Source organism: Amblyraja radiata, chromosome 1, assembly GCF_010909765.2.
Source record: "Amblyraja radiata isolate CabotCenter1 chromosome 1, sAmbRad1.1.pri, whole genome shotgun sequence".
Lineage (NCBI taxonomy): Eukaryota > Metazoa > Chordata > Chondrichthyes > Rajiformes > Rajidae > Amblyraja > Amblyraja radiata.
The window spans coordinates 33990004-34017952 of record NC_045956.1 but is presented as its reverse complement, the minus strand read 5'-3'; the positions used below and the strand labels follow the sequence as shown (position 1 = coordinate 34017952).

At 48.1% G+C, this 27949-nt stretch overlaps 1 protein-coding gene across 4 annotated transcripts in view; it reads right to left on the bottom strand.

Annotated features, from left to right (window-relative positions):
* slc4a4 (solute carrier family 4 member 4) overlaps nucleotides 1-27949 on the bottom strand; it is a 158448-nt gene that overhangs the window by 58902 nt on the left and 71597 nt on the right. For all 4 annotated transcript variants that reach the window (XM_033020316.1, XM_033020335.1, XM_033020327.1 and 1 more), the window contains exons 12-13: nucleotides 26446-26579; nucleotides 12174-12445 (exon numbers count right to left, since the gene is read on the bottom strand). In XM_033020316.1, coding sequence (XP_032876207.1) covers nucleotides 12174-12445; nucleotides 26446-26579 — 406 coding nt within the window. The remainder of the gene's footprint in view (nucleotides 1-12173; nucleotides 12446-26445; nucleotides 26580-27949) is intronic.

Sequence of the window (27949 nt, the reverse complement as noted above, 5' to 3'; positions counted from 1 at the left end):
GTGTAAAAAAAAAAATCACCCCTCAGGTTCCTATTAAATGTTTCCCCCCCTCACCTTAAACCTACAGTATGTGCTCTCGTTCTCAATTCCCCCACTCTGAGTAAAAGACTGTGCATTAATCCTATCAATCCCCTCTCATGATGTTGTACACCTTGATAAGATCACCCCGCATCACCCTGCGCTCCAAGGAATAAAGTCCTAGCCTGCTCAACCTCTCCCTGTAGCTCAGGCCCTCGAGTCCTGGCAACATCCTCGTATATCGTCTCTGCACCCTCTCCAGCTAGACAACATCTTTCCTATAACATGGTAATGTTTCTATAACATTTCCTATAACATGGTAACCAACGTCTTACTGAACTGATCCTTCTGCCCACCAAGCTAATCCAAACCAAACCGTGATGCAGCCCAACAGCATGGGTTCCATTATGCATCTGCCTGTCTGACCCGCTTGAGTGATTCCAGCACCGCCTGATTTTGTTTTAGGTTTCCATCATCTGCAATGGTTCGTTGCGTTGGTGCTGCATTTCTCAGACTCCGGATTGAGCACCAGGAGGAGAGACACTCGTGTCAGACACATACGGGTCACTGGGTCCACACTGAATTACAAGGCTGGTGATATTCATTGCTTGCAAGTCATAAATACCTCTTCAAACAAAGCAGAGAAAGCATGACCCTTTTGAAGGTGTGATCCCCTCCATCACAACAAAAACTCGAAAAACTGCATTCTTCTCCAGAGACTTTATCGTTTTTGTTAGTTTTGACATACAGCATGGAAACAGGTCGCCCAGCCCATCACGTCCACTCCGACCATTGATCACCCATTCACACTAGCTCTATGTTATCCCACTTTCTCATCCACTAAATGAGAAAGTGGGATCATGTAAATTGCCCCTAGAGAGGCAACTTACAGAGGCCGCTTAACCTACAAACCCACACGTCTTTGGGGTGAGGGAGGAAACACATTTTCAATGACTCGGGTTATTAAATGAATTTAACGAGCTACACTACAAATTCAGTTTATTTCCAGTATATTTCCTGTACATTTCCTAACTCAGCGGCTCAGGCAGCATCTCTGGAGAACATGGACACAGAGTGCTGGAGTAACTCAGCGGGTCAGGCAGCATCTCTGGAGAACATGGACACAGAGTGCTGGAGTAACTCAGCAGGTCAGGCAGCATCTGTGGAGAACATGGACACAGAGTGCTGGAGTAACTCAGCAGGTCAGGCAGCATAGCACGAGTGAAATGGACAGGCAACACTTCAGGTCATTCCCTCCACAGATGCTGCCCGACTCTTCTGAATTCCCCCAGTACTTTGTGTTTTGATCAAGATTCCAGCATCTGCAGTTCCTTGTATCTGTGAAAGCACAAGACCCATTTGCAGGAACGGCTCCTTCCCCACTGTTAACAATCCTCCCATAATCTAGGATCTTCCAACCTACCTCCCTACAGATCTTGAATCTATTTTACTTGCACTTTCTCTGTAACTGATGCTCTATAACATTGTAACACTGCATTCTGCACTCTGGCTTTGCTCACTTTGTACTTGTGTACAGCTTGATTGTACTCGTGTACAGTATGGCTTGACTGGGTAGCACGCAAACAAACCTTTTCACTGTACCTCAGGACATGTGACAATAATAAGCTAATAATAAACCAATTTTAGTGCGGCACTGTGGCATAGTTAGTAGAGCTGCTGCTTCACAGCGCCAGACACCCAGGTTTTATTCCTGATCTTGGGTTCCTGTCGGTGTGGAGTTTGCACTTTCTCCCTGAGACCGCGTGGGTTTCCTCCGGTTTACTCTCACCGGTCACGGTGGCGCAGCAGTAGAGTTGCTGCATTACAGCGAATGCAGCGCCAGACACTCAGGTTCAATCCGACTACGGGTGCTGTCTGTACGGAGTTTGTACGTTCTCCCTGTGACCTGCATGGGGTTTCTCCGAGATCTTCGGTTTCCTCCCACATTCCAAAGACATACAGGTTTGTTGGTTAATCGGCTTGGTAAATGTAAAAATTGTCCCTAGTGTTAATGTGCGGGAATCCCGGATCGGCGTGGACCCGGTGGGCCGAAGGGCCTGTTTCTGCGCTGTATCTCTAAACTAAACTAATCACAAAGACATGCAAGTTTGTAGGTTTACCGGCCCTCTGTAAATTGCCCCTGGTGTTATGGGAGTGGATGAGAAAGTGGGATAACATAGAACTCGTGTGAACGGATGATCAACGGCCAGCGTGGACCCGGTGGGCCGAAGGGCCTTTTTTTGAGCTGTATTTTTCCATTAACAAAAAACAACACCAAGACTGGTGAATATTATGTGGTAAAGATGTGACAGACTCAGAATAAAAGGACGTACCTTTAAAAAGGAGATGAGGAGGAATTTCTTTAGTCAGAAAGCAGTGAATCTGTGGAATTCATTGCCACAGACGGCTGTGGAGGCCAAGTCATTGGATACATTTAAAGTGGAGATTGACAGGTTTTTGATTAGTACGGGTGTCAGGGGTTATGGGGAGAAGGCAGGAGAATGGGGTTGAGAGGAGAAAATAGATCAACCATGATGGGCCGAATGGCCCAATTCTGGTCCTTTAGTTTTATGAACCTTTTATGAGGCAGGTGAAATCATAGCAGCCAATCTGTGGGCCAAAAGGCCTCTCCATGATCCTGACCTGGGGCCGTACAACCTTTTTTTGTGTGGGAAGGAACTGCAGAAGCTGGTTTACACCGAAGACAGACACAAAATGCTGGAGTAACTCAGCGGATCAGACAGCATCTCTAGACGGAAGGAATGGGCGACCCTTCTTTGTGGAACACAGTTCACTCAGGCAGTGGCAGATCAGTCAGACTGGCAAAGGGTTAGGGAAGTGATTAATCTTCCGTGCAAACCCTGCAGAAAGAAAAACACACCCTAGGAACTTATGGCCGAGTAAATTGAAGCAGAATTAATCACCTTCCGCTCGGAATGACTTATTTCCCTTCATTCGGGAGCTGGGTGATGCAGACTGAGGTTGGTTCACTTTGATTCAGTTCAGAGATATGGCACGGAAACAGGCCCTTCGGCCCGACCTGTCCATATGAGCAACAGTGGCATTCTGAGTGAGCCCCATTTGCATGCATGTCGAGTCAGTGAATTTTACAGCACGGAAACAGGCCCTTTGGTTCACCTTGCCAACACTGACCAGAATGCCCCAGAGCCCTCCAGCCTTCATCGACGAATTTAAAGATCACTTTAGTTTATTGTCACGTGTAACGAGGTTCAGTGAAAACCTTCTGTTGCCTGGTACAGCATGGAAACAGGACACAAATTGCTGGATTACTCAGCGGGTCAGACAGCATCTCCGGAGAACATAGATAGATAGATGACTTTTTCGGTCGACTCCCTTCTTCAGAGTCTGTGCTGAAGCGTCACCTATCCATGTTCTCCAGAGATACTGCTGACCCGCTGAGTTACTCCAGCGCTCTGTGTCCATGTTCTCCAGAGATGTTGCCTGACCCGCTGAGTTACTCCAGCACTCTGTGTCCATGTTCTCCAGAGATGTTGCCTGACCCGCTGAGTTACTCCAGCACTCTGTGTCCCTTTGTGCATCAACCAGCATCTGCAGTTCCTTATTCTACAGCAATGGAAACAGGCCCTTCTATCCATAGTTGCAGAGGAGGTTTACCTAAAAGATGCCTGGATTAGGAGATATTAGCTACATGGAGAGGTTGGAACATTGAGGGGAGAATTGATAAAAGTATATAAAATGACAGAAAGGCACAGATACGATTGACAGTCAGAACCTTTTGCCCAGGATGAAAAAATCTAATATTGGAGACACGCCAAATACTAAGGAGATGTGCAGGACAGGTTTTTATTTACACAGAGAATGGTGGGTTCCTGGAACGTGCTGCAGGGGTGGTGGTGGAGGCAGATACGATAGTGGCGTTTAAGAGGGTTTTTCTTAGGGACATGGACGTGCAGGGAATAGAGGGATATGGATCACATGCAGGCAGAGGAGATTACTTTACTTTGGCATCACGTTCAGCTGACATTGTGGGCCGAATGGCCTGTTCCTGTGCTGTACTATTCTATGTTACAAAGTCAGGTTGCTGGCTTCTCTGTATCCATCTGTCCCATACAACACTCCAGGTAGCAGTCTGGTCAATCGCCGTCTGTGGCAAGGAGATCAGGAGATCTCCATCGACACTTCACGCTGCCTCGGGAAAGCAGCCAACATAATCAAAGACTTGTCCCTGTCCCACCACGGTCATTCCTACTTCTCCCCACTCCCGTTCGGCAGAAGGTACAGAAGCTTGAAAGTGCGCACCACCAGACTCAGGAGCAGCTTCTTCCCCTCTGTTATCAGGCTTCTGAACGGTCCTTCCATAAGCTAGGGTACTGTCCGATTCACCTCTACCCCATTGCGGACATTGGTCTCTAGAGCTGATGCGCTACAATGCTGAGAACTATATTCTGCACTCTGTATCTTCCCCTTTGCTCTACCTATTGTACTGGAGTTTGACATGATTGTATTTGTGTATAGTATTATCTGATTGGATAGCATGCAGAACAAAGCGTTTCACTGTACCTCAGTACACGGGACAATAATAAACCTGAACATAAAGACCAAAGTTGTGCATGGGGTAGAGACAGGTTACGGGGAGAAGGCAGGAGAATGGGGTTGAGAGGGAAAGATAGATCAGCCATGATTGAATGGTGGAGTTGCTCGATGAGTTGAATGGCCTAATTCTGCTCCAATATAGACTTTAGAGATACAGAATGGAAACAGGCCATTCGGCTCACCGAGACCGTGCCGACCAGCGATCACCCTGAACACAAGTACTATCCTACACACTAGGGACAATTTAAAATTTTACCAAAGGCAATTAACCTGCAAACATGTACATGTTTGGAGTGTGGGAGGAAACCGGAGCACCCGGAGAAAACCCACGTGGTCACAGGGAAAACGTACAAACCGTACAGACAGCACCCGAGGTCAGGATGGAACCCGGGTCTCTGGCGCTGCGAGGCAGCAACTCTACCACTGTGCAAGCCCTGTCTGCAGTGTGTCTTGTGGTTCTGGTTTGCGTTCATGCCTCCAGTGACCCAGGGGTTGTTTCAATATTCGAACTTGTCTGTTCGATCTCTCCGGAACGTTCCTTGGTCTGCAGGACGGAGCCATAATGACCATTGCATGTTTACTGCCTGTACACGGGCTTCCTGAGAACGGCATGTACTGTAGCCAAACAGACCATGCATTACACTGCACATGGTGTGGTGGACCATGACCCATTGGACAGGACCCATTGATGACTTCATTCAGAAGGCATCTGCAGGTTACACAGATCACAACACCATGGCAATTTATATTCACTTTCAGGGCAAGAAGAATTGGTTCAAGACAAGTATTTTGAATGTAAACAAAAGCGACAATAAGGACAAGAGCTCAAGTTAACTAGTTACAGACTACGTCAATGGAGATGTCGATGTTGTGGAGACGCTGAGCATGAAAGCACAACCTGCTATCCATGGCACCAACAATAACTATCCACTTACACCAACAGCTTTTTATTCGGAACAAGGATCCTGACCCGAAACGTCACCTATCCATGTTCTCTAACAAAGGTCCACTCGTGCGACTAGCACACAAAGAGTCACCTGGCTTAGGCACCATCTGTGTACGCCAGAGATGTTCAATAACACGAGGGGAATAGATCGGGTAGATGCACAGAGTCTCTTGCCCAGAGACGGGGAATCGAGAACCAGAGGACATGGGTTCAAGATGAGGGGGGAAAGATTTAATAGGAACCCGAGGATAGGACAGGTTTAGTGGGATATGGGCCAAAAGCGGGCAGGTGGGACTGGGGCACGTTGGTCAGTGTGGGCAAGTTGGGTCTGTTTCCACGCTGTATGACTCAGTGACTCCAGAGATGCTGATTGACCCGCTGAGTTACTCTAGCATTTGGTGTGATGTTTTGATGGGCTCAGCCAGACCTACCCCTTGTCCATTCTCCACATCTCTGCAATTCCATGGTTCTACTTCTTCACCATTTTCTTCTTCCCACATTTCCATCAACTATCCCTATTCCCCCCCTCACTCCTCCTTCACCCCAAGGACTTTACACCTCACCCACACACTGGGGGATACTTACAGTTTACAGAGATACACGTCAAGTGCTGCCTGATAGGACTAGATTGGTTTGATTTAGTTTAGTTTAAGGATATAGCATGGAAACAGGCCCTCAGATCCACCCAGTCCACACTGACCATCGCACACATTCTGTTATCCCACTTTCCCATCCACTCCCAACACACTGGGGGTAATTTGGGTTGTGGAAGGAAACCAGGGCACCTGGAGAAGACCCACGCCTTCTTTAAGTAAGGGCACTGTCTGGTTCACCTCTTCCCGTTTGACGGCGCTGGGCATGTAGTCGCTGGAGTTTAGAAGGATGAGGGGAGGGGACCTCATTGAAACTTACCAAATAGTGAAAGGCTTGGATAGAGTGGATGTGGAGAGGATGTTTCCACTAGTGGGAGAGTCTAGGACCAGAGGGCACAGCCTTAGAGTTAAAGGACGTTCGTTTAGGAAGGAGAGAAGCAGGAATTTCTTTAGACAGAGGGTGGTGAATCTGTGGAATTCTTTGCCACAATAGGCTGTGGAGGCCTTCAATGGATATATTTAAGGCAGAGATAGATAGATTCTTGATTCGTACGTGTGTCAGGAGTTATGGGGAGAAGGCAGGAGAATGGGGTTAGGAGGGAGAGATAGATCAGCCACGATTGAATGGCAGAATAGACTTGATGGGCCTAATGGCCAAATTCTGCTCCTGTCACTACATGTCCTCATGACCCCTTCGGCTACAATGCTGAGAACTATATTCTGTACTCTGTATCTTCCCCTTTGCTCTACCTATTGTACTGGAGTTTGGCTTGACTGTATATATGTATGGTATTATCTGATACAAGTATGAGGAGGTATTGACCAAAGTAGGGAGATGAGGTTTCAGTTATATACGACTTTGGTGAGTCCACAGCTGGACCAACACGTACAGTGTTAAAACTACGGCCTCTATTCTTTACATTTCCACCCGAGGAACAAGATTCTGATTATCTACCCTGTCTATGCCTCTCATAAATTTTATTTACCTCTACCAGATCTCCCCTCACCCTCTGGCTTGCAGAGAAAACAGTCCAAGTGTGTCCAACCTCTCCCTGTAGCGAGAACCCTCTAATTCAGGCATCACTCTGGTAAACCTCCTCTGCACCCTCCAATGCCTCACATCCTTCCTGTAATGGGGGCGACCAGAACTGCACGCAATACTCCAAAAGCAGCCTGACCAAAAGTCTTATGAGGCTGCATTGTGACTTACTGATTCCTACATTCAATGCCCCGACCAATGAAGGCAAGCATACCGTATACTGTAAAGGACACAAGGTGCTGGAGTAACTCAGTGGGTCAGGCAGCATCTGTGGAGAACATGGAACAGAGTGCTGGAGTAACTCAGCGGCTCAGGCAGCATCTGTGGAGAACATGGAACAGAGTGCTGGAGTAACTCAGCGGCTCAGGCAGCATCTCTGGAGAACATGGATGGTGGGGACCATTTTTCAGACATCTATTTTTGTAGGCCGGGATTGGCAGTTCTTTGTTTGTGCCATACACCTTCTTGACCACTCTATCCACTTGTGTTGCCACTTTCAGGGAATTATGGACCTGAACCCCGAGACCGCTCTGTACATCGATAACTATTGATAGTCTTCACAACATCCGGGTATCTTCCCGTTACATTCAATCTCATGATTAAACCTTGACAACGGGAGCCTCAATAACTGGATTCATTCTTTCTGTTTACATCTCCCGACTACGGCTGCTGTCTGTATGGAGCTTGTACGTTCTCCCTGTGACTGTGTGGGTTTTCTACGGGTGCTCCGGTTTCCTCCCACACTCCAAAGACGTGTAGGTTTGTAGGTTAATTGGCTTCTGTAAATTGTAAATTGTCCCTAGTATGTTGGATAGTGCAAGTGTACGGGGTGATCACTGGTTGGGATGGACTCGGTGGGCCGAAGGGCCTGTTTCCGCACTGTATCTCTGAACTAAACTAAACTTGTACCGAAACTGATCTGAAGTGACCCGGGCAGTCCAGAGTTGATTCAGAGCTGACCTGATGTGGGCTTGTTTATAATACAAGTATTTATTGCTGCCCTGGTGTCGGCTGATGGATTTGGGGTGGGGTGTATGGCTCGACTCAAAGAAAAACAGTCCATTGTACAGTGAACAAGGTCAATTTACTCTGCCAGCTGCCTACTTAAAGAGGAAACACACACCAGAGCGATTTAAATTGCAATGCAGAGAGTAAAGATAGCCGCAGACAAAGTAATCAATCCCAGCCATCTAGAGCAGAGTGATTGCAAACCTGAGAGTCATAGAGTCATACTGTCTTACAGCATGGAAACAGATCCTTCGGCCCAACTCGCCCATACCGACCAACATGCATCATCTACACCAGTCCCACCTACCTGCGTTTGGCCCAAACGCCTTTTTGACCACCTTATCTACCCGTAATTCCACCTTCAAGGAACCATGTACTTGTACTCCTACATCCCTCTGCTCTACAACACTACCCAGAGGCCAACCATTCACTGTGTAGGTCCTGCCCACGTTAGACTTCCCAAAGTGCAACACCTCGCATGTCTCTGCATTAAATTCCATCAACCATTCCTCAGCCCACCTGGCCAATCGATCCAGATCCTGCTGCAATGTTTGACAACTATCTTTACTATCTGCAAAACCACCCACTTGCTAATCATCCAAATCATTGATGAAGATGACAAACAGTAACGGGCCCAGTACCGAACCCTGAGGCACACCACTAGTCACGGGCCTCCAGTCCGAGAAGCAACCTTCCACCATCACCCTCTGCTTCCTTCCATGGAGTCAATTTGCTATCCTAATCAGCCCTTGTCCGTCTAATTCCATGAATGTCCTATCCCTCAGAATACTCTCTAGCAACTTACCAACTACAGATCTTGAGCTCATCGGCCTATAGTTCCCAGCATTTTCCCTGCAGCCTTTCTTGAAAAGAGGTACAACATTTGCCACCCTCCAGTCTTCCGGCACCTCTCCTGTATTTGAGGATGACTCGTAAATTTGAACCAGGGCTCCCGCAATTTCCTCTCTAGTTTCCCACAATGTCCTCGGAAATATCTGATCAGGCCCTGGAGATAGGTCTACCTTCATATGAGTCAGTACCTTCAGTACTTCTTCGACCGTAACACTGACTGCTCTCAAGACACTTCCATTAACTGCCCCAAGTTCCTCCATCCTACTGTCTTTCTCCATGGTAAATACAGAGGAGAAATACTCATTGAAGACCTTGCCCATCTCCTGGGGCTCCACACAGAGGTGACCGCTTTGATTCCTGAGGGATCCCACACTTTCTTGTTACCCATTTTCGCTTTATGCGGTTATAAAAACTCTCTTGAACAATCTCCTGGCCCCTTTTTTACCTTTTCCCCCCTTTTTTAGCTTACTCCTTAGTTCCCAAAACTCCTCCTGGGGTACACTTGATCCCAGCTGCCTATAACTGTCCTATTCTTGACCATAGCATAGCATCTCTGGAGACCATGGACAGAATGCTAGAGAAACTCAGCGGGTCAGGCAGCATCTCTGGAGAACATGGACACAGAGTGCTGGAGTAACTCAGCGGGTCAGGCAGCATCTCTGGAGAACATGGACAGATACCCGACTTGCAGAGTTACTCCAGCAGTTAGTGCCTATCTTTGGTATGAAGCAGCAACTGCAGTTTCACATGAAAACTGGAGGAACAGCACCTCATATTGCAGTTGGGTAACTTACAACGTTGAATTCTCCACTTTAAGTAATGTCCCCCTACCCCCCTCCGCACCACCCCCACTCACTTGTTCCTTTCCTCTTCTCCCTACGCTTATCTCCCAACCCCGAATCCCACATTCCCCTTTAATACCCCCTCTTGCCCTTCCCCTCCCCCGTTCCCGTCCACCCACATCCCTCCCTCCGACTTTGCATCCCATTCCTTCACTTCTCTCTGTATCTGACCCCCATAGGTCTTCTTTTCACCTGCTGCCTTTGTCACTTACTCCACCCATCTGCCAATCACCACCTTACCTGTATCCACCAAACACGCGCCAGGCCTTGTCCTACCCCCACCCCTCTCTTCCAGTTTTCACCATCCCCCCTACTCCATCGGGCCCCGACCTGAAACACTATCTATCCATTCCCTCCACAGATGCTGCCTGACACACTGAGTTCCTCCAGCACTTTGATCAAGGTTTCAGCATCTTAGTTTAGTTTAGTTTAGATTAGTTTAGTTTAGATACACAGTGTGGAAACAGGCCCATCAGCTCATTGAGTCCACACCAACCAATGATCACGTATTCCAGCACTATCCTACACACTAGGGACAATTTACAATTTACAGAAGCCAATTAACGTACAAACCTGCACGTCTTTGGAGTGTGGGAGGAAACCGGAGCACCCGGAGAAAACCCACGCGGTCACGGGGGGAACATACAAACTCCGTACTGACAGCACCCGTCGTCAGGATGGAACCCGGGGCTCTGGCGCTGTGAGGCTGTAACTCTACCTCTGTGCCACCATGTTGCCGTTTCTTTTGTAACACGATATTCTGTTTATTTTCTCTTTTGCACCGGCTGACGTTCTCGTGTTTGCTATGATTCGCCTCGGTTGCGCGCAAACCAAAGCATTTTCACTGTAGCGTGGTGCACGCGACAATAATAAACATCGACCAGAGCCGAGCACGTCACCTGATCCTGGAACTACCACCCCTGCGAGACAGCACTGTGGGGAGGTACCCACAACTTCACCGTCACCTTCACCAATGACAGTACAACAAGAAGGCAGCTCACCCCCACAAGCAGTCATGCTGTGAGGCAACGTTAGTAGAGGCATAGACAGTTAGAAGGTTTTCTATGTCAAATAATAGAGGGCATAGCTTTAAGGTAAGAGGGGCAAAGTGTTAATGATGATGTGCAGGGGCAAGTTTTTTACACAGAAGATGTTGGATGCCTGGTACGTGCTGCCAGTGGTGGAGATGGAGGCAGATACAATAGTGGCCTTTAAGGGTCCTTTAGATAGGCACGTGGATATGCAGGGAATGGAGGGATGTGGGTCACGTGCAGGCAGAGGAGATTAGTTTAACTTGGCATCATGTTTGGCAAGGACATTGTGGGTCGAAGGGCCTGTTCCTGTGCTGGACAGTCCTGGTGGCAAGGCCAGCAGCATCATCGAGGTACTGACCTCCCACCTACCTCATTAGAGGCCCTCAAATAATCTTTAATCGGAGTTTACATGGCACTCTGTGTCCATGTTCTCCAGAGATGCTGCCTGACCCGCTGAGTTACTCCAGCACTCTGTGTCCATGTTCTCCAGAGATGCTGCCTGATCCACTGAGTTACTCCAGCACTCTGTGTCCATGTTCTCCAGAGATGCTGCCTGACCCGCTGAGTTACTCCAGCACTCTGTGTCCATGTTCTCCAGAGATGCTGCCTGACCCGCTGAGTTACTCCAGCACTCTGTGTCCTTGCATTAAACGTTGTTCCCTTTATAATGCAGCTGTACATTGTGGATGACTCAATTGTAATCTTGTATAGACTATCCGCTGAAGTGAGACACAAAGTGCTGGAGTAACCCAGCAGGTCAAGCAGCATCTCTGGAGAAAAGGAATGGGTCGAAACCCTTCTTCAGACTAAGATTCAGGGGAGAGGGAAACTAGGGTCATGAGAAGGTTCAGAACAGGTTCTTCAGTCTGGATAGTACACAACAAATATCTTTTCATTGTACACGTGGCAATAAACTGCACTAAACTAAACGTTATTCCCTTTATCCTGTATCTGTACACTATGGAGAGCTTGATTGTAATCATGTAAAGTCTTCCTGCTGACTAGCTTTTCAATGAACCTCGGTACACATGACAAGAAATTAAATAAGATAATTTCTTTTGAAACCCATCTTTTCACAAGAGCCCTGGCACAATGAGCAGTGGTGGAATGGCTGCGTATTCTGTGGCATTTCAATGTACTTTCGAACACATGATGATAAACTAAACCAACTAACTAAGTAACTAACTAACTAACTAACTAGCTGACAGCTCCATTCTGTGGCCAGAGAGGAGGAGGCTGATCAGAGAGAGGGGAAACCATTCCTACCTGGGACAGGTGGCAGGCACGTGCAGCTGAACATGGTTACGTAGTCCACCTGGAAGTCGGAGTTGATGGGGTAGTAGTGGGAGAGTTTGATCATCTTCTTGAAGGCATCGTAGATGAAGATGAAGCTGATGAGGGAGGAGAAGCCCTCCTCAGTGAAGCGGGTGAAGTACTGCACCAGGAAACTGGCGTCCGTGGCAACCAGGATCAGAGTCAGGAAGGCCGACCACAAGCCGATCCACAGACGGAACTCCAGGTAGTCAAAGGCATTGTCCCTGCAAGACAAGGTTGGCGGCACGTTGATACACAGAGCCGCAGAGAAACAGAGCCAGAGAACCACTGAGCCACAGAGAAACAGAGCGTGAAAACGGGCACTTTGGCCCAACTTTCCCACGCCAACCCACCTGCCCGCGCTTGGCCCATAAACCTGTCCTATCCCTGTACCTGTCCAAATGTTTCTTAAACATTCTAATAGTCCCAGCCTCAACTACCTCCTCTGGATACTCGTTCCACACACCCACTGTCAAAAGGTTACCCCTCAGAATCCTATTAAAACTTTCCCCCCTCACAATAAGCCTATGTCCTCTGGTTCTCGATTTCCCTACAGGGCAAAAGACTCAATCTATTTCCCTCATGATTTTATACACCTCTAGAAGATCACCTCTTATCCTCCCATGCTCCAAGCAATAGAGTCCCAGCCGGCTCAACCTCTCCCTGTAGCTCACACCCTCGTGTCCTGGCAACATCCTTGTAAATCTTCCCTGTACCCTTTCCAGCTTGACAACATCTTTCCCAGGGCTGCCAACATTGGGTGAGAGTTGGGAGTGAGAAATTTGCGAGAGACCAAGCCCGAGGGAGCATTGCGACCGGAGGGGGGGGGGGGGGGGTAGGAGGAGGGTGCCCCGTCCCATTGGTACGGAACATTTGCATTTTTCAGCTTGAAATTGTGCAATATGGTGCATACTGTAGCGAGTCTTATAACTTACACTTGAATGCAATATATATGCTTTAAATTGGATTGGAGCGTTTTTGAAAGGGGGGAGGCTGTGCGATCACTGATCACTGGCCTTGGGGGTATCCGGTGAGGGAGTGGAGCAACCGAGTGGGGAGAGAGTGTGGAAGAAGGGTAGGAACTTTTTGAAATTTGATGTATTAAAATCATGTTTTAGTGCACTGTAGAAGTATGATTTCAATGTTCTTTGTATGAAGTATTTTTAAGAGGTGACTTTTTAAGGGGAAACTTTATCCACACAAAGGGTGATGGGTGTATGGAACAAGCTGCCAGAGGAGGTAGTTGAGGCAGGGACCATCCCAACATTTAAGAAAAAGTTTGACTGATACATGGATAGGACAGGTTTGGAGGTATGGACCAAAAGCAGGTAGCGTAGCTGGGACATGTTGGCGGGTGTGGGCAAGTTGCGCCGAAGGGCCTGTTTTCACACTGTATCACTCTATGACTACATTATGCCTCCACCATGCATGAATGCTTCAAAATCAAGCGATCGAGTTTTATTGCCATATACTCAAGCATAGAAACATAGAAAATAGGTGCAGGAATAGGCCATTCGGCCCTTCGAGCCAGCACTGCCATTCAATATGATCATGGCTATTCATCTAAAATCAGTACCTCTTTCCTGTTTTTTCCCCATATCCCTTGATGTCGTTAGCCCCAAGAACGAAATGTAACTCTCACTTGAAAACATCCAGTGAATTGGCCTGCACTGCATTCTGTGGCAGAGAATTCCACAGATTCACAACTTTCTACGTGAAGAAAGTTTGTCCTCATCTCAGTCCTAACTGCCCCCCCCCCCTTTATTCTTAAACTGTGACCCATGGTTCTGAACGCCCCCAACATCGGGAACATTTTTCCTGCAGTTACAGTAAGTGAAAATCTAGCAGGCAAGCAGGATGCTTTCACCAACCACCCCCATTTGAAGTCCACTATATTCCACCATTTCTACCCAGTGCTTGGTACTTACTTCCAGCAGCCACTGGTTGTCCTCCAGGATGCACCGAGGCGCAGCCTGATCCATGCCAGTCACCTGGGCAAATTCGACACAGAGACTCTCTCTCTCTCTCTCCCACCTCTCTTCCGCTCTTTCTCCTCTCAACCCCCCTCTCTCTCCCACTCTATCTCTCCACTCCCCCTCTCTTTCCCCCCTCTCCCTCTGTCTCTCCTCTCACCCCCTCTCCCCCTCTCACTCTCTCCCCTTCCCTCTCTTCTCCCTCCCCCCTCTCTCTCTCCCCCTCACTCTAGCCCACTCTCTCCCCTCTCTTGTCCCCCCTCTCTCCCTCCCACCTTACTCTTCCCCTTCTCTCTTGTCCCCTCTCTCCTCTCTCTCCCCCTCTCCCCTCTCTTTCCCCTAACTCTCTCTCCCCCTCTTTCTTCTCACTCTCCCCCTCTTCTCTCTCTCCTCTCTCTCCCCCTCGCTTCCCCCCAACCTCTTTCTCCCTCCCTCTCCACACTCTCCCCTCTCTCTTTCCCCTCTCTCTGTCTCTCCTCTCACCTCTCTCTCTTCCCCCTCTCCTCCTCTCTTCCCCATTTCTCCCTCCTACCTCACTCTTCCCCTTGCCCTCTCTCCCCTCTCTTTCTCCTCTGTCTCTATCTCTTTTTCTTTGCCCCCCTATTTCTCTCTTTCCCCGTTTCTCTCTTTCCCCCTCTCCTTTACCACCCCTCTCTCCCATTCTCTCCCCTCTCCTCCCCCTCTCTCTCTTCTTCCTCTTTCTGTCCCTCTCTCACCCTCACTTCCCCCTCACTCCCTCACCTCTCTCGTCTCTCCCCCCTCCCTCTTATCTCCCTCCATTCACTCCCCCCCTGTCTCTCCCCTCTCTCTCCTCTCAACCCCCCCCTCTCTCTCTCTCCCCACTGTCTCCCTGTCTCCTCTCCCTCTCTCTCCTCTCAACCCCCCCCCCCCCTCTCTCTCTCTCCCCACTGTCTCCCTGTCTCCTTTCCCTCTCTCTCTCTCCACCTCCCTTTGAGGGTCTGTCCCTTCGGCACAGAGACTCTCGCGGCAGCGGCAGTGGCAGCGGTGCGACGCTTCCGACGGCTCCGACGCCCGGGACACTCGCACTGTCTGGAGTGCTCCATGGCCAGAGCTGCAGCGAGCGACACGCCGGCCCCGGCAAACACTCGTCCGTCCCGGCTCCCCGCATCTGTTCCCGCCGCTGGTTCTGCTCCCATCCCTCCCGCAGCCCCTGCTCTCCAACACCCGCGGACCATGCAGTTTATCCGAGTTTTGAAATTTTCGTTGATCACAAAATTTCCCACCACTGAGCGTGAGAAATGTCTGATGAGCGTGAGAGTTTGCTTGAGGGCGTGAGTCTCACGCTCAAAGCGTGAGAGTTGGCAGCCCTGTCTTTCCTGTAACACAGTGCCCAGAACTCTACACAATATTCTAAATGTAGCCTCACCAACATCTTATACAACTGCAACATGAACTCTCAACTTCTATGAGCGTTAAACGCCACTGGGCCTGTACTCGCTGGAGTTCAAAAGGATGACGGGACACACCATTGAAACATTGAATAATGAAAGGCCTGGATAGAGTGGATGTGGAGAGAATGTTTCCATTAGTGGGAGAGTCCAGGACCAGAGGGCAAAGCCTCAGAATAAAAGGACGTACTTTTTAAAAGATGAGGAGGAATTTCTTTAGTCAGAGGGTGGTGAATCTGTGGAATTCATTGCCACTGACGGCTGTGGAGGCCAACTCAGAGGACATTTTTAAAGCGGAGATTGACAAGTTCTTGATTAGTGCCGGTGTCAGGGGTTACAGGGAGGGCAGGAGAATGGGATTGAGAGGGAAAGATAGATCAGCCATGGTTGAATGGCAGAGCAGACTCAATGGGCCGATTGGCCTACACCTGCTCCTATGACTAATGAACATAAACTTGGGTATCCAGGCTATCACCAGATAGGAACCACCCAATTACCAACTAGAGAGTGGTCCTGACCTCCCATCTACCCTCTTGGGGACCCTGGGACTATCTTTAATCAGACTTTACAGGATATTATCTTGCACTAAACGTGGGCAGCTTGATAGTAATCATGTATCGTCTTTCCGCTGACTGGACAGCACGGCTTTTTTACGAAGAATCCTTTTCATTGTACTTTGGTACACATAATAATGATAAACTAAAGTCAACTAAAGGTTGATGTTCATTATTGTCACGTGCTGCAGTGATCAGCTAAGTCATTCTGGTTTCCATTCCCATCAGGCTGTTTATCACTCGAGAGCTTACGGTGGGGCAATAGATGGTAAATTCAGGCATTAATGACTCTTCCTCATTTATAAATTTAGCACAATCACTCAACTTCGGCCAAACAAAGTATGTCGTTGATAATATAATAATGCTGCCTTCTGGCAAGATGAAGTGGCTGAGGGGACAATAACCCCATTTAACAAATATTTGGACAGTTACATGGATAGGAAAGGTTGACCGTGATGCTGGGCCAAATTTTAGGATTAGGTTCAGGTTTATTACTAAGGTACAGTGAAAAGCTTTGTTTTGCATGATATCCAATACTATACATAAATACAATCACGCCAAACTCAAGTACTATAGGTAGAGCAAAGGGGAAGATACAGAGTGCAGAATATAGTAGAAACATAGAAAATAGATGCAGGAGTAGGCCATTCGGCCCTTTGAGCCAGCACCACCATTCAATACGATCATGGCTGATCATCCATAATCAGTACCCCGTTCCTGCTTTCTCCCCGTATCGCTTGATTCTGTTAGCACTAATAGCTAAATCTAACTCTCTCTTGAAAACATCCGGTGAATTGGCCTCCTCTGCCTTCTGTGGCAGAGAATTCCACAGATTCACATCTCTCTTGGTGAAATCTCAGTCCTAAATGGCCTACCCCTTATTCTTAAATTGTGACCTCTGGTTCTGGACTCCCCCAACATCAGGAACATTTTTCCTGCATCTAGCCTGTCCAAGCCCTTAAGAATTTTATATGCTTCTCTAAGATTCCCTCTCATCCTTCTAAATTCCAGTGAATACAAGCCCAGTCGACCCATTCTTTCCTCATATGTCAGTCTTGCCATCCCGGGAATTAACATGGTGAACCTACGCTGCACTCCCGCAATAGTAAGAACGTCCTTCCTCAAATTAGGAGACAAAACTGCACACAATACTCCAGGTGCAGTCTCACCAGGGCCATGTACAATTGCAGTAGGACCTCCTTGCTCCTAAACTCAAATCCTCTCGCAATGAAGGCCAACATGCCATTAGCTTTCTTCACTGCCTGCTGTACCTGCATGCTTACTTTCAGTGACTGATGTACAAGCACACCCAGGTCTTGTTGCACCTCCCCTTCCCCTAATCTGACACCATTCAGATAATAATCTGCCTTCCTGAACATTAGCATCCTCATCGCAGCTCACACCGCCACCCAGCTTTGTGTCATCCGCAAACATGGAGATGTTACATTTAATTCCCTCGTCTAAATCGTTAATATATAATGTAAATAACTGGGGTCCGCTTCATCGAGCCTTGCGGCATCCCACTAGTCACTGCCTGCCATTCTGAAAAGGATTCATTAATTCCTACTCTTTATTTCCTATCTGCCAACCAGTTCTCTATCCACGTCAATACCCTACCCCCAATACCATGTGCTCTAATTTTGGCACACTAATCTCTTGAGTGGTAAGGTCTCTCATAGGAGATTAGTGATAAGGTCCCACATAGGAGATTAGTGGGCAAAATTAGGGCACATGGTATTGGGGGTAGAGTGCTGACATGGATAGAAAATTGGTTGGCAAACAGGAAACAGAGAGTGGTGATTAACGGGTCCCTTTCAGAATGGCAGGCAGTGACTAGTGGGGTACCGCAAGGCTCGGTGCTGGGACTGCAGCTATTTACAATATACATCAATGATTTGAATGAAGGGATTCAAAGTAACATTAGCAAATTTGCAGATGACACAAAGCTGGGTGGCAGTGTGAATTGTGAGGAGGATGCTATGAGAATGCAGGGTGACTTGGACAGGTTGGGGGAGTGGGATGGCAGATAAAGTTTAATGTGTAGAAATGTGAGGTTATCCACTTTGGTAGCAAAAACAGGAAGGCAGATCAGTATTTAAATGGCATAGTTGGAAAAAGGGGCAGTACAACGGGATCTGGGGATCCTTGTACATCAGTCTATGAAAGTAAGCATGCAGGTACAGCAGGCAGTGAAGAAAGCGAATGCATGTTGGCCTTTATAACAAAATGAGTCAAGTATAGGAGCAAAGAGGTCCTTCTGCAGTTATACAAAACCCTAGTGAGACCACACCTGGAATATTGTGTGCAGTTTTGGTCTCCTAATTTGAGGGACATTCTTGCTATTGATGGGGTGCAGCATAGGTTTACAAGGTTAATTCCCGGGATGGCGGAACTGTCATATGCTGAGAGAATGGAGCGGCTGGGCTTGTATACTCTGTGGAGTTTAGAAGGATGAGAGGATATCTTATTGAAACATATAAGATTGTTAAGGGTTTAGACACGCTAGAGGCAGGAAACATGTTCCCAATGTTGGAGAAGTCCAGAACCAGGGGCCACAGTTTAAGAATAAGGGGTAAGCCATTTAGAACGGAGACGAGGAAACACTTTTTCTCACAGAGAGTTGTGAGTCTGTGCAATTCTCTGCCGGTTCTCTGGATGCTTTCAAGAGAGAGCTGGGTAGGGCTCTTAAAGATAGCGGAGTCAGGGGATATGGGGAAAAGGCAGGAACGGGGTACTGATTGAGGATGATCAGCCATGAACACATTGAATGGCCGAATGGCCTACTCTTGCACCTATTGTCTATTGTCTATGGAGTGGGACCTTGTCAAAGGCTTTTTGAAAGTCCAGATAGACCACATCCATTGGCTCTCCCTTTTACATTCTACTTGTTACATCTTCAAAAAATTCCAGAAGATTAGTCAAGCATGATTTGACAATAGATTTCCCCATCATAAATCCATGCTGAGTTTGACCGATCCTGTCACTGCTTTCCAAATGCACTGCTATTACATCTTTATATCCAGTCGATAAAACATTGGAAAATGATCACCAATGCATCCACGATTTCTAGGGCCACCTCCTTAAGAAATCTGGGATGCAGACCATCAGGCCCTAGGGATTTATCCGCCTCCAGTCCCAACAGTTTACCTAACACCATTTCCTGACTAATGTGGATTCCCTTCAGTTCCTCCCTCCCACTAGATCCTCAGTCCCCTAGTATTTCTGGGAGATTGTCTGTGTCTTCCTTCGTGAAGACAGAACCAAAGTACTCGTTTAACTGCCATTCCCTTGTTCTCCATTATAAATCCACCTGTTTCTGACTGTAAGGGACCTACATTTGTCTTCACTAATCTATTCCTCTTCACATATCTAAAGAAGCTTTTACAGTCAGTTTTTATATTCCACGCAAGCTTTCTTTCATGCTCTATTATCCCCCTCTTAATTAACCCCTTTGTCCTCCTCTGTTGAGTTCTCGGCATTGTAGCGCATCAGTTCCAGAGACAATGGGGTAGAGTTGAATCGGACAGCACTTTAGCTTATGGGAGGTCTGTTGGCACTGGAACTGATGCACTACAATGCTGAGAACTATATTCTGCACTCTGTATCTTCTTTGTACCTGAGTTTGGCATAATAGTGTTTTCTGATCTGACCGGATAGCATGCAAAACAGATCTTTTCACTGTACACACATGACAATAATAATCCTAAACTTGAGTTGGGTATGGGCAGTTTCTGTGTGGGTTTGCCACTCTGACTCTGTGGAGCGAGTCTGTCCAGTTTGGAGCAATACAATTGTTCTATTGTGTGAGATCTCCTTTAAGTGAAGTGCAGCTTGTGAATGGGGGATAAAACACTCCACACGTGTTAAGTGGCTTCGACTGTCATTGTTCCCCCAATACGATGACCTTCATTACATCTGCTGCGTGATCCTATCTCGGGGCAAGCATAGAACGCCACTCCGACTAAACTGGGGATGACAAAGGCGGCTTTCTCTCGCACCAGAGAGGGGCTATTGTGTCAGCGCGCATGACGAATATAGCGCCATGTCACGTCAAGCTCAGTTAAAGGGCAATCCTTCCTGTCCACTGTCCTATCAACTGGCATAGAAACATTGAAACATAGACAATAGGTGCAGGAGTAGGCCATTCAGCCTTTCGAGCCAGCAACGCCATTCAATGTGATCATGGCAGATCATCCACAATCAGTACCCCGTTCCTGCTTTTTGTCCACATATCCTTTGATTCCATTTGCCCTAAGACGTAAATCTAACTCTCTCTTCAAAATATCCAGTGAATAGGCCTCCACTGCCTTCTGTGGCAGAGAATTTCACTGATTCACAACTCTCTGTGTGGATAGCTGCTGCCAAGAACATGGTCTCAGAACAGAGTTTAGTTTAATTTAGAGATACAGCACGGAAACAGGCCCTTCGGCCCACAGAGTCCGTGCGGACCAACGGTCACCCATAGAACACTAGTTCTATGCTATCCCACTTTCTCACCCACTCCCTACACACAGTGAAAAGCCGCAGAGTACACAGAGGGCCGATTAATCTACAGACCCGCACGTCTTTGGGATGTGGGAGGAAACCAGAGCACCCGGAGGAAACCCACGCGGTCACAGTGAGTATGTGCAAATGCCACACAGACAGAACCTGATGTGAGGTTTGAACCCGGGTCTCTGGCGCTGCGAGGCAGCAACTCTATCGCTGTGCCACCCCAAGTGTAGTACAGCACAGAAACAGTCCCTTTGGCCCAACTTGCTCACACGACCAACATGCCCATCTACACCAGTCCCACCTGTCCGCATTTGGCCCATATCCTTCTAAACATTTCCTATGCATGTACCTACCTGTGCCTTTTAAATGTTGTAATAGTACCTGCCTCAACTACCTCACCCGGCAGATCGTTCCATACACCCACCACCCTTGTGTAAAAAAATTGCACTGTTGAGCAGGTGAGCCGTTTACGGGGATCAGGTGAGCCATTTACCGGGGACAAGTAAGCTGTGTACCCTGGACAGGTGAGCTGTGTACCCGGGACAGGTGAGCTGTGTACCCGGGACAGGTGAGCTGTGTACCCGGGACAGGTGAGCTGTGTACCCGGGACAGGTGAGCTGTGTACCCGGGACAGGTGAGCTGTGTACCCTGGACAGGTGAGCTGTGTACCCTGGACAGGTGAGCTGTGTGCCCGGGACAGGTGAGCTGTGTACCTGGGACAGGTGTGCCATTTACCATGGACAGGTGAGCTGTGTACCTGGGACAATTGAGGTTTACTGGGGACAGGTGAGCTGTCTACCAGATACAGGTGAGTTCTTTATTGGGGACAGGTGAGTTGTGTACTGGGGACAGGTGAGCTGTGTTCCGGGGACAGGTGACCATCGCACAGACCTGGTCACTGTGGTTACTGATGCAGACTGAAGGTTCAATGTTGGGCACGAGGCCCAGGGAACAGCTCTCTCTTTCCACCACAGGGGAACAGGTACATCCTCAGCCGGCACATGGTACATTCCACACAGCAACAGGAACAATCCAGCACCTACACTCACCTCTGCTGCTGACTGCCACACAAAACCTTGGCTCAATGTGTGAGAGGGGGACAAGGAGAGAGAGAGGGGGGGAGAGAGGAGAGAGAGGGGGAGGAGAGAAGGAAGGAGGAGAGGGAGGGGGAGAGGGAGAGGGAGTGGGAGGGGGAGAGGGAGGGGGAGGGGGAGAGAGAGAGACAGTGACAGTGACAGTGACAGTGACAGTGACAGTGACAGTGACAGAGACAGAGACAGAGACAATGACAGACCTTGAGGAAGGGTCCCAACCCAAAACCATCCTCAGTGGCATTAACTACAGGGAGAGGTTGGCCAGACGTGGATTGTTTACTCTGGAACGTCGGAGGTTGAGGGAAGACATGATGAAAGTGTATAAAATGATAAGCATGGATAGGATAGACAGTCAGAACCTTCCCCACTGGTGGAAAAATCTAATACGAGAGGACATAGTTTTAAGGTGACAGGAGCAAAGTTTAAAGGAGATGTGCGGGGCAAGTATTTTTTTCCACAGAGGGTGGTGGGGGCCTGGAACGCGCTGCCAGGGATGGTGGTGGAGGCAGATATGATAGTGGTGCTTACAAGACTCTTGGATAGGTATAAGGCTATGCAGGGAATGGAGAGATATGGATCACATGCAGGCAGATGTGATGGTCTTTGCATCATGTTCAGCACAGACATTGTGGGCCGAAGGGCCTGTTCTTGGGCTGTACTGTTCTATGTTCACACACACACACACACACTGCAAAGGCGGGGGCCAGGGTAAGCGGGAGAGCGCTGTCTGAAATTCACACCCGCGATGAAGGGGAAGGTAAAAGACGGCTGCACAGAGTACGGTAAGTCCTTTAGAGACTGCGGAGGTGGTGGGGGGGAGAGAAGGGAAAAGAGGGGGAGAGAAGGGGAGAGAAGGGGGGGGGGAGAAGGGGGGGAGAAACAGTGAAGACAGTTTTAAGAAGTCAGACAACTTATAATAAAGTTTAGCGGGCATTTTACCTACCGGTCGGTTTTCCTGGGTCCTGAAAATTCCAATGAGCCAATTAAAATGCCCGGTCAGCGAAGGAGATTGCCTACGGCTGCCCTCGACTGCCTGTAACTACATGGTGACCCCACTCCACTGCACTACGAGTTCAAAAGAACCATGCCGACCAATTTTTACTCGCGGAAAATCTTTCAACAACTTCCCTCGATCATGAAGGAGAGTTCCAGTGACCTCATGACCTCATAGGACCTCCTAGGACCACGTGTCGACCATGCTGCGAGCTTGAGTCGAGGGCAAACTCTTTTAAACTCGCAGATTAGATCGCCGCAGTGGGACAGGCCCTTAAGTTAATTGACTTTGTATAGACAATAGCCAATAGGTGCAGGAGCCAGCAGCACCATTCAATGTGACCCCTGTTCCAGCCTTCTCCCCATATCCCCTGACTCCGCTATCTTTAAGACCTCTATCTAACTCTCTCTTGAAAGCCTCCTGAGAATTGGCCTCCAATGCCTTCTGAGGGAGAGAATTCCACAGATTCACAACTCTCTGTGTGAAAAAGTTGTTCCTCATCTCTAAATGTTCTAAATGGCTACTCTTATCCATAAAACTGTGGCCCCTGGTTCTGGACTTTCCCAACATCAGGAACATGTTTCCTGCCTCTAGCGTGTCCAAACCCCTCTCATCCTTCTAAATTCCAGTGTGTACAAGCCCACCCGCTCCATTCTACCAACATATGACCCGCCATCCCGGGGATTAACCTCGTGAACCTATGCTGCACTCCCTATAAGTGTAAATTGCCCCAAATGTGTAGGATAATGTTAATGTGCAGGGATCGCTGGTTGGTGTGGACTCAGTGGATTGAAGGGCCTGTTTTCGCTCTGTATTTCTAAAGTAAAGTAAACCTATCCATGTCCTCCAGAGATGCTGCCTGACCCGCTGAGTTACTCCAGCACTCTGTGTCTTCCTGTGATAGCTGTAATTAACTCCATCCCTCATGGGGACGAGACTCATTAATTGTCAAGAGTGCCGCAGCAGATGCTGAATTCACAGTTCTTGTTAGGACAAAGAAAGTGAGTTCTAAATTTAAACGCTCATCTTCCGACTGACTGTGCTCATCTCTGCCCACACCACTCTCACAGTCTGAGTCATAAGGTCATCAAGTCTACTCCGCCATTCAATCATGGCTGATCTATCTCTCCCTCCTAACCCCATTCTCCTGCCTTTGCCCATATCCTCTGACACCCGTATTAATCAAATATCTATCTACCTCTGTCTTAAAAATATCCACTGACTTGGCCTCCACAGCCTTCTGTGGCAAAAAAATCTACAGATTCACAACCATCTGACTAAAGAAATTTCTCCTCATCTACTTCCTAAAAGAACGTCCTTTAATTCTGAGGCTGTAGCCTCTAGTCTTAGACTCTCCCACTAGTGGAAACATCCTCTCCACATCCACTCTATCCAAGCCTTTCTCTATTCTATGTTTCAATAATGTCCTTCACCTCATCCTTCTAAACTCCAGCGAGTACAGGCGCAGTGCCGACAAACGCTCATCGTAGGTTAACCTACTCATTCCTGGGATCATTCTTGTAAACCTCCTCTGGACCCTCTCAAGAGCCAGCACATCCTTCCTGAGTGGTTCCGGAGGTTACTCAGTTCCTCAGTGTCAGAGATGGCTTCAGGTGTAGCGATTCTGGGCGGTGACAGAAAGGTGCGGATCCACAGGGTGAGAGAGGTCTCCGCGAGTCCCAGGGGTGCAGTGGGGTGGGGGGGGGGGGGGGGGGGGGGGGGGGGGGGCGAGGGGCATGGGGAACGTTTCTGTAGATGAATGACTGAAGGGGCAATGGAAGGAAAGACGAGGAGAACAAGATAAACGCAGGGCTGCGGGGGAGAGTGGGGTAAGGTGATTAATTTGTAGACAGTGTGTATGCAAGCAAAAAATCTCTCTGTGCCTAGTCACACATGGCAATAAACTATTCCATTCCAATTCTAGAATCTTTCAAAGAGATAATAGAGGTACGATAGGCTGAATGGCCTCATTTTCCATCACAGTGAAGCAGAGGGATTTAGTACAGGTCCATAGTTTGTTGAAAGGTGAGTAAGTGACAGATAGGGTGATAGACACAAAGTGCTGGAGTAACTCAGTGGGTCAGGCCTCTTTCTCCAGAGATGCTGCCTGTCCCATTGAGTTGCTCCAGCACTTTGCGTCTATCTTTGGTGTAAAACAGCATCTGCAGTCCTTTGTTTTGACAGGTAAATAGAGTGGTCAAGAAGGCACATTGGCATTCATCAGTGTTTTGAGTATAGGAATTGTGATGCTACGTTACATTTGTAAAAGACATTAGTGAAGTTAGATTTGGAATATGGTATCAAACTGTCGTTAAACTGTCGTTAAACTGGAACGGGTGCAGAGAAGATTTACGAGAATGTTGCCAGGACTCGAGGGCCTGAGCTACAGGGAGAGGTTGGGCAGCCTAGGAGCGCAGGGGGCTGAGGGGTGACCTTATAGATGTATATAAAATCATGAGATGAATAGATAGGTTGAATGCCTGGAGTAGGGGAATCAAGAACCAGAGGACATAGGTTTAAGGTGAGAGGGGAAAGATTTAATAGGAACCTGAGGGGCAACCTTTTCACAAGGTGGGTGTATAAAACAAGCTGCCAGATGAGGTGGTTGAGGCAGGTACTATAACAACATTTAAAAGATACATGGACAGGTACATGGATAGGAAAGGTATAGAGGCAAATGGGCCAGGATAGATCCCTCTTCTATGTTCTTCCCTCCTGTTACCAGACTACTGAATGTTCCTCCCATAAGCTAGGGTGTAGACCCGATCTCCCAACCTACCTCATGGTGAACATTGAACTTTTTCTCAGTAACTGTAGCACTATAATACATCATCATCATCGTTGAAAACATCATGTTGACAGTGATCGCAACATCTACTGAAGTGTGGATGGCCGTTGGCTCGCTAGGAGCTCATCCGCCCTTTGACAGGTCTTGTTTTTGGTCCTGTTGGAGGTCCACAGCCCCATCCTCACCTGGCAAACCAGGTGGGGGAAGACGGTTTAGTCGCTGACTATCCGACCATGGAGCAGGTAGCACGGAATTACATGGTACCCGTGACGGTGGGAACTCCCCCCGACCTGATCTATAACACTGTGATACTATATTCTGCACTCTGGGATTGGTCTCTTTGCACTACCTGTTGTACTTGAGTATGGCTTGATTGTACTCATGTGTTGGCTGATTAGGCCCGATTGTACGCCAAAAATGTCTGAAGAAGGGTTCCAACCCGAAATGTCGCCCGTCCATTTCCCTCCCCAGATGTTATATGACCCGCCACTATGTTACTCCAGCACTTTGTGTTTTGCTCAACATTCCAACATCTGCAGTTCCTTCTGTCTCCAAAGTTTCACTGTATCTTGGAACACATGACTTTAATAAACCAATTCCAATACCAAATTCAATCCCAATATCAGGAGTAGGAAGGAACTGCAGATGCTGGTTTACACCGAAGATAGACGCAAAATACTGGTGACGTTTCGGGTCATCTGAAGAAGGGTCTTGACCTGAAACGTCACCCATTCCTTCTATCCAGAGATGCTGCCTGTCCCGCTGAGTTACTCCAACTTCTGGTGTCCATAATCCAAATATCAATCCCAATATCAATCCCAATATCAATGCTATTATGTTCCAATATTAATTCCTATATCAATAGCAATAGCAATCAATGGAAATGCCTGCACCAATGCCTGTGCCAGTGTGACGTACTTGCTGAAGCTGAAGAGGAGACGTTCGAAGACCAGCACGGGGCCGGTGCTGCTGAGGATGGTGAGTGGTTGCCCGGCGAACAAGCAGAAGACGCATCCAGTGACAGCAGTGCCCAGGAAACTCTCCAACACGCCCTGAAGGGGGAGATAATGAATCAGCGAGTTCCATCCAATGGCTGCTCATACATTGTGCAGGAAGAAACTGCAGATGCAAGATAGACGCAAAATGCTGGAGTAACTCAACGGGACAGGCAGCATCTCTGGAGAGAAGGAATGGGTGACATTTCGAATCGAGACCCTTCTTCAGACTGAGAGTCAATGGAGAGGGAATCTAGAGATATGGAAGGGTTAGGTGTGAAAACGACAGATCAAAGCTGACGATTGCTCAAGGAAATGTAAAATGGTTCATTATTGGCTGAGGGAAGTAGACAACGAGGCATACAATCAGTAAAATTAATCAGGAGGACAGTGACACTAGTTGGAGAACTAGGACGGGGGAGGGACATAGAGAGAGGGAAAGCAAGGCCACTGTTAGCTGTGGGCTAAGTGAAAATGAGTTACAGACAATGAGGTTCAACTAGATGACTTTGAAACTGGTACAATGACTAGTGTGGGGGGCGGACGGAGAGAGGAAAGCAAGGGCTACTTGTAGTTAGAGAAGTCCATGTTCATACCACTGGGGTTGTAAGCTGCCCAAACAATATATGAGATGCTGTTCCTCCAATTTGCACTGGGCCTCACTCTGACAATGGAAGAAGCCCAGGACAGAAAGGTCAGTGTGGGAATGGGAGGGGGAGTTAAAGTGTTTTACACCTTTCCCTTCAATATCTCCCTCTCCACTGACTCCCAGTCTGGTTTGAAGCTGCCGTTGGCTGGTCCTCCATCCAAAGTGCGGGGGAATGGCCTTCCTCAGACTGACCCTAGTGGAGTGGGGATGTGGTCAGCTTTGTCCCCCTTCGTCCAATCTGTCTTCAGAAGGGTCCATCCCAAAACGCCGTCTGTCCATTCCCTCCACAGATGCTGCCTGACCTGCTGAGTTCCTCCAGTACTTTGTGTTTTGCTGAAGATTCCAGCATCCTTGTGCCTTCTCTATCACAGGCCAAGCTTTACCCCCACCACCCCTTTAACCTGTCGGGGGTTCTGCAAGTGAGAATTTCATTGTTCTAATCCGGGACTTATGATAACAAAACACTCTTGACTAATTGGGCCAGAGATTGTCACATTAGTTCCTGATTAGGGCATCAGTTCATGCGTCATAGGAGCAGAATTAGGCCATTCGGCCCATCCATTCGATCATGGCTGATTTATCTCTCTCTCAACCCCATTCTCCTGCCTTCTCCCCGTAACGTGACACCCATCGTAATCAAGAATCTGTCAATCTCCACTTAAAAAATACCCAATGACCTGGCCTCCACAGCCGTCTGTGGCGAAGAATTCTACAGATTCATAACCCTCTGACTAACTAAATTCTCCCCCATCTCCTCTCTAAAGGAACGTCCTTTAAT